The sequence below is a fragment of the Malus domestica genome, chromosome 02, assembly GCF_042453785.1.
Source record: "Malus domestica chromosome 02, GDT2T_hap1".
Classification (NCBI taxonomy): domain Eukaryota; kingdom Viridiplantae; phylum Streptophyta; class Magnoliopsida; order Rosales; family Rosaceae; genus Malus; species Malus domestica.
The window spans coordinates 18,639,641-18,646,996 of NC_091662.1; the positions used below are offsets into that span (position 1 = coordinate 18,639,641).

Consider the following 7,356-nt stretch of genomic DNA (forward strand, 5'->3'; position numbering starts at 1 on the left):
TCTTAGCGAACCACCCCAAAAACGTCCGGATTCGTAAGACCTCCTCCCTCACGTCGTCCTCCTCATCCTCATCTCTGCGTCCTGCTCGCCGTCAGCTGCATCCTGGTCGCCCTCATCTGCATCCTGCTCCTCATCTGTTCCTCTCGTCGTCCGCTCCCTTGTCTTCACGTAACAGATCTGCTCGCCCTCATCTGCCTCCAGTTGTATGGTAAGCTTCGATTGTTCGAATTTTTTCGTCGATTTGGGTCGATTTGGGCGGATTTTTTTCGTCGATTTGGGCGTATTTGTTTTGGGTTTGAGCTTTATTTGATTCTGCAGTTGAACAAATTTTAAGGTTTTGATATTTAGGTGAAATTGAGATTAGAAATTGGGGTTTTCATAAAGCTTGGACTTTGGGGTTTGAAATTGACATTAGAAATTTGGAATTTGGGGTTTGAAATTTGGAATTTGGGGTTTTCATAAAGCAGTGTGTGTGTGTGTTATTACAAAACATAGCTTGCTGTTGCTCTGGCCTTCGATTAATGGTTGATTCTGTGGGATAAGTTTGTATATCTTTTGATTCTGGTTTTCTAGGGTCTGTAGCTTTTAGATTTTAATTTCTTAACCAGTCAATTGTTGATTTCGATTGTGCAGTGTGAGTTATTACAAAACATTGTTGAGTTATTTGATTTAGGTGTGTGTGCAGTGTGTGTGTGTGTGCAGTGTGTGTGTGAATGAGTGTGTATGCAGTGTGTGTGTGTGTGCAGTGTGTGTGTGAATGAGTGTGTATGCAGTGTGTGTGTGAATGAGTGTGTATGCAGTGTGTGTGTATGCAGTGTGTGTGTGCAGTGTGTGTGTGTGTGTGTGTGTGTGTGTGAGGGTAAGAGTGTGTTGCACTCTGTCCCCGTGTGTGTGTGTGTGTGACAGTGTGTGTGTGTGAGTGTGAGTGTAAGTGTGAGTGTGAGTGAGTGTGAGTGTGAGTGAGTGTGAGTGTAAGTGTGAGTGTGAGTGAGTGTGAGTGTGAGTGAGTGTGAGTGAGTGCAAGGTGTATGCAGTGTGTGTGTTTGTTGCACTCTGTCCCCGTGTGTGTGTGTGTGACAGTGTGTGTGTGTGAGTGTGAGTGTGAGTGAGTGTGAGTGTAAGTGTGAGTGTGAGTGAGTGTGAGTGTGAGTGAGTATGAGTGAGTGTGAGTGTGAGTGTGTGTGCAGTGTGTGTGTGTGTATGCAGTGTGTGTGTGTGTATGCAGTGTGTATGTGTTAGTGTGTTGCATTCTGTCCCCGTGTGTGTGTGTGTGTGTGACTGTGTTTGTGGGTGAGTGTGAGTGTAAGTGTGAGTGTGAGTGTGAGTGTGTGTGCAGTGTGTGTGTGAATCAAGCTGTATGCAGTGTGTGTGTGTGTGTGTGCAGTATGTGTGTGAGTGTGTATGCAGTGTGTGTGTGTGTGCAGTGTGTGTGTGAATGAGTGTGTATGCAATGTGTGTGTGAATGACTGTGTATGCAGTGTGTGTGTGCAGTGTGTGTGTGTGAGGGTAAGAGTGTGTTGCACTCTGTCCCCGTGTGTGTGTGAGTGTGAGTGTGAGTGTGTGTGCAGTGTGTGTGTGAGTGTGTAAGCAGTGTGTGTGTGTGCAGTGTGTGTGTGAATGAGTGTGTATGCAGTGTGTGTGTGCAGTGTGTGTGTGTGTGTGTGTGAGGGTAAGAGTGTGTTGCACTCTGTCCCCGTGTGTGTGTGTGTGTGACTGTGTTTGTGTGTGAGTGTGAGTGAGTGTGAGTGAGTGTGAATGTGAGTGTGTGTGAGTGTGAGTGTGTGTGCGGTGTGTGTGTGTGCAGTGTGAGTGTGAGTGTGTGTGCAGTGTGTGTGTGTGCAGTGTGTGTGTGCAGTGTGTGTGTGTGTGTGTGTGTGAGGGTAAGAGTGTGTTGCACTCTGTCCCCGTGTGTGTGTGTGTGTGACTGTGTTTGTGTGTGAGTGTGAGTGAGTGTGAGTGTGAGTGTGTGTGAGTGTGAGTGTGTGTGCAGTGTGTGTGTGTGTGAGTGTGTAAGCAGTGTGTGTGTGCAGTGTGTGTGTGAATGAGTGTGTATGCAGTGTGTGTGTGCAGTGTGCAGTGTGTGTGTGTGTGAGTGTGAGTGTGAGTGTGTGTGCAGTGTGTGTGTGTGCAGTGTGTGTGTGAATGAGTGTGTATGCAGTGTGTGTGTGCAGTGTGTGTGTGTGTGTGTGTGTGTGTGTGAGGGTAAGAGTGTGTTGCACTCTGTCCCTGTGTGTGTGTGTGTGTGACTGTGTTTGTGTGTGAGTGTGAGTGTGTGTGCAGTGTGTGTGTGTGAATGAGTGTGTATGCAGTGTGTGTGTGTGCAGTGTGTGTGTACTGTGTGTGCAAGGTGTATGCAGTGTGTGTGTTTGTGTACTGTGTATGCAGTGTGTATGTATGCAGGGTGTATGCAGTGTGTGTATGTATGTATGCACTGTGTGTGTACTTGCAGGGTGTGTGTGTAGTGTATGCAGTGTGTGTGTGTATTGTATGTAGTGTGTGTGTAGTGTATGCAGTGTATGTAGTGTGTGTATGTATGTACTGTGTTTGCAGTGTGTATGTATGTACTGTGTATACAATGTGAATGTTTTGTATTGTGTGGGGTTGATGCTGAATTGCAATTTGTTGTGGTTGTTGGTTGCAGAGAAGAGGAGCATAAACGGAAGGCTAAGGCTAAGGCTACTGCATTACAGGTATCCTTTAATTTCCCTTTTCACATGCAATGCCTAGCAATGATAGCAATCCTCATACTAGTGTTCTTAGACACATGTTTATAGATGTATAAGAGTAGAACATTTTGAATATGATGCCTCGGGTTAATGAAAATTTTTTTTTTTTCAACGCCACCTGTATATTTGTTGCCTCGGGTTAATGAAATTTTTTTTTTTCAACGCCACCTGTATATTTGTTGCCTCGGGTTAATGAAACTTTTTTTTTTCAACGCCACCTGTATATTTGTTGCCTCGAGTTAATGAAACTTTTTTTTTTCAATGCCACCTGTATATTTGTTGCCTCGGGTTAATGATAACTTTTTTTTTTTCAACGCCATATGTATATTTGTTGCCTCGGGTTAATGATTTAGTTAATTTGTTTTTTGTTTTTTTTTTTGTTTGGATAGATATGGATCGAAGGAAGCTTTTATTGATCTTATTGTTAGAGATGTCTTATTTGGAGACAATTTGTATTTGTACGATTCTTGTGGTGATGATGCTACGTGGCAAACAGAGACATGTTGAACGACCCACATTGACTAACCGTTCACTTATTAGACGAGAGATTAGTTTGTGTTATCTGAATGGTATAATAGGGAATACTGATACTGAATGTGTTAACGAATTGAGAATGGATAGAAGGACTTTTGGCATATTATGCGACTTACTTCGTCAAGATGGGAGGGTAAAAACTGATGGTTTGGTGTCTGTAGAGGAACAGGTGTGTATGACTTTACAAATATTAGCACATCATACTAAGAATCGTAGTGTTGGCGGTAGATTTTATAGGTCGGGAGAGACTATAAGTAGGTATTTCAATAGCGTATTGCAAGGAATTTTGCGATTACAAGGTATCCTACTAAAAGTCCCCCAGCCTGTGCCTATTGATTCTACAGATGCTAGGTGGCGATGTTTTAAGGTATGATGAGAAATATTTGTCATTTTCCCTAAGCTTTAACTCTTCATTCCCTTTGTATAAATTAACAAAAAGTTTTTTATTTTTTATTTTTAAGAATTGCTTGGGAGCATTGGATGGAACACACATTGATGTGCATGTACCTGAAATTGACAAACCAAGATACCGAACAAGAAAGGGTCGAGTCGCAACTAATGTGTTAGGTGTGTGTTCAGGAGATATGCAGTTCATATATGTGTTTCCGGGGTGGGAGGGTTCCGCATCAGACTCTAGAGTGCTACATGATGCAATTAGTAGGCCTAATGGTTTTAAGGTACCAGCGGGTAAGACTATTACTTAGTCTCAACTTTCTAAGTTAGGTTTGGTTCTGTTTGTCAACTACAAAACACTAATAAGGTCTGTTTTTTTTTTCATTAGGTTGTTATTACCTTGTAGATGGTGGTTATACAAATGGTGAAGGATTCCTTGCACCCTATAGAGGAATACCTTATCATTTATCTGAATGGGAGGGACGAACACCTTCTAATAAGGAAGAATATTTTAACATGAAGCATTCTAAGGCAAGGAATGTAATTGAACGCTGTTTTGGCTTGCTAAAAGGAAGGTGGTCGATACTAAGGAGTCCATCTTTCTATCCGATAAGGACACAAGGTCGAATAATTACCGCTTGTTGCCTACTACACAATCTTATTAGGCAAGAGATGTCAGTAGATCCAATGGAGAATTTGCCAATAATAGAAGATGGACAAAATACAGAAGAAGGTGAATATGTTGGTAGTGTTCAATCATCGGACCAGTGGACTGCAATGAGGAATGATATGGCTCAGGAAATGTATAATGAGTGGAGAGCAATTAGGAACCAGCAACCGAACTAGCTATATGTTTTAATGATAACATTTTATTTTAGTATTCCTTTTTATCATGCATTTGTTAGATATTAGCACAATGATTGGATGATATGCAAATTAATTGGATATTATGCAAGTTGATTGGATATTATGCAAGTTGATTGGATATTATGCAAATTGATTATTTGTATGGTATTTTCCTTCATTAAAATATTTTTTGTTTAGGTATGGATAACGAAAATATTTTGAATGCTACTCAAGAGCCAAAAGGAAGAAGGCGTAAATGGGAAGCATTTGAGGAAGAAGTATTACTAGGAGTTCTTGAGGATTTTGTTGCTCGGAAGCAACGGTGTGACACCGGTGCTTTCAAACAAGGTACTTTGGTTGAAATAGCAAAAGCTGTCAATGTTTTATGTCCTCATTCAAATATAAAGGCAAATCCACATATTGAGTCCAAGTTGAAGAAATGGAAAAAAACATATAGTATGGTCGTTGACATGATAAACACAAGTGGATTTGCATGGAATGATGTCAAAAAGTGCATTGAAGTTGACAGTGATGACGCATGGCAAACTTATGTGCAAGTTCATATCCTATTTTATTTATGCATTAGTTATATTCTTGCTCCTATATTTGTTACGCATGCTAAATTTTAGTTTTGCTATGTTGATATAATCTTAGAGAAATAAAGAAGCTGATGGATGGAGAAGCAAGCCTTTTCCACTGTTTGATAGATTTGCATATATATTTGGAAAAGATCGGGCTACGGGTAATGTAGCCGAAACCCCTGCTCAAATGGTGGAGGAACAAAGTCATGATCATGTTGGTGAAAGTGATATTGGAGGTGATAATTTTGTTTCTTCAATGAACCAACAAAGCCAACAAAGCACCCCATCTGAAAATAGCCAAAGAAAGAGGAAAAGAGCTGTGGGAAGTTCAAGTGATGGAACCGAGGCAATTATCAGTGGACTGAAAGATTTTTATGTTGAAAGTGGGAAGAGGATGCAAATGGTAACTGAAGCTTTAGTTCAAGGTACTGCAGATCATACTGACATAGCTAATGAACTTGAAGCAATGGGTCTCTCTCCTATGGATCAAATTGATGCATTGTCTCTTATTTTGGATAATCCAAAAAATGTGGGAGTGTTCAGGGCAATCAAACCGGAACTCAAGAAAGTGTTCGTCCAAAGGCTTCTAAGCGACAACGCAAGCGGATGAGGATTTTTGCTAATGTTAACATGGATGTATTTTATTAACGTTAACATGGATGTATTTTATTAATCATACAATCTTATGTTATGACTTATAACTTAGCTTTGCACTAGTATTTTGGCTTATGTTAACTAGCCATTTTGTAAATTATGGAGATCTATTTTGGCTATTGTTAACTAATGTTAACTAGGATTTTCTAAATTATGGAGATCTTATGTACTTGTATTTGTTGAAGTTGCATGTATTGGCCACTATTATTTTTCTTCTGTTGGGTGATAGAGTTTAAATCAAGCTACATTTGTAAATTAAACCCAATTCTATTAGCAGGTAATAGAAACAAAACAATTGTCAATTTTTTTTAAGATTCATAATATACATGGTAAAAATATGCTCCAATTAACCCATATCATGAGATTTGTAGCATTACTCTATTACACAATGGCAAAAATTTGTAGTCCTAGTCTAAGCAAACACAAATCTGGTGAACAGTACTGTTTTTCTTATCCTGCTTCTTAGTCCGAGACTGCACCAAACGCTTCACTAAGTTAGTCCAGCTTAGTCCAGTCTAAGCCAGTCCAGCTTAGTCCCGGTAGCTAGTCCAGTCCAAGACAGTCCGGCGCAACAAACACACCCTCAATGGACTATATAGTTGCCTTAGGGCCTTAGGATGACTATGAACCTTTGATTAGATCCAACACGAGCCTAGTGTTGAATCTTGGTCTAGGGATGGTGATTGATTTTAGTTACGCGTTTAATCATATTAAGGCGTGTTTTTCCTATTGGGCGTTGGACCCAACTACTCCAATTTCATACATATCAAATAAAACAAGAAAATGAGTACTTCAAAGTAAAGAAGAGCTTTTGCTCTTTTACAACATTTGATCAAAACAAATTACTTTAAAGTAAAGAAGAGCTTATGCTCTTTTACAACATTTGATCATATCAAATTACAACCAAAATCTAATCTACACATTCCCATGGTTCAAACAGATTTGAGACGGCCTTTCACATAGCTCAATTATCATAGGCTTAGGTTTATAATCACCCTTTAATTAATTAACGTTTTAACTAATTAAACTTGAATGCAACATTGTCATTTGGTTTTTGTATCCATAGAATTGATTTAAATGGAGCTAGATGAAATGAAAATCCAATTCTCATTTAAAGAGACAAAACCATTTTGTTCTCAACCTAATTTGGGCCAAAATGCAATAACCTCAACTTTTGGGCTATATTGCAAAACATAAACTTTTGAGGTCACTTTGTAAAAACACAAAAGTCAACTACTTCATGTAATTACAACTAGAACCCAAAAATTTCAACAAATTCAAAAACTTCATTAAATGAACAAAACAATTTGTCCTTTAGTGATTTTAGGCCTTTACGTAAGAAACGTAAACTTTTGGGTCAAACTACAAATACACAAAAGTATCTAAACTTTATGTAATTGCATAAAAGCTCCAAAACTACCCTACTTGTAGGGTGGCCGGTTTTGGAGAGAGTAAAGCCATAAAACTTTTGAAATTTTTTTCAACAAAGTCATAAAGCCATGCCAGTGGAAATGGGTTGGTGGGAAACATGTGTGTAAGAAAAATATCCAATTATGTACATAAATTCAAACACTCTATCAACATTTCAATCACCTTTCCAAATAAATGTCTTGTTGATAGAA

At 39.2% G+C, this 7,356-nt stretch overlaps 1 protein-coding gene across 1 annotated transcript; it reads left to right on the forward strand.

Moving 5' to 3' along the window:
* The first annotated feature begins 2,502 nt into the window (after window positions 1-2,502).
* On the forward strand, window positions 2,503-4,628 carry LOC139193546 (protein ANTAGONIST OF LIKE HETEROCHROMATIN PROTEIN 1-like). Its single transcript, XM_070816679.1, has 4 exons — window positions 2,503-2,690; window positions 3,116-3,627; window positions 3,722-3,947; window positions 4,042-4,628. Exons 2-4 carry the CDS (start codon window positions 3,118-3,120, stop codon window positions 4,497-4,499), a joined length of 1,194 nt encoding a protein of 397 aa, XP_070672780.1. The 5' UTR covers window positions 2,503-2,690; window positions 3,116-3,117; the 3' UTR covers window positions 4,500-4,628.
* The last annotated feature ends 2,728 nt before the right edge of the window (window positions 4,629-7,356 follow it).

Excerpts from the sequence above, each read along its gene's own strand:
- LOC139193546 (XM_070816679.1), top strand. The coding sequence starts at position 3,118 with ATGGATCGAAGGAAGCTTTTATTGATCTTATTGTTAGAGATGTCTTAT. Across the intron at positions 3,628-3,721 it reads CTAGGTGGCGATGTTTTAAG|AATTGCTTGGGAGCATTGGA; the intron begins GTATGATGAGAA and ends TTTATTTTTAAG. Across the intron at positions 3,948-4,041 it reads TGGTTTTAAGGTACCAGCGG|GTTGTTATTACCTTGTAGAT; the intron begins GTAAGACTATTA and ends TTTTTTCATTAG.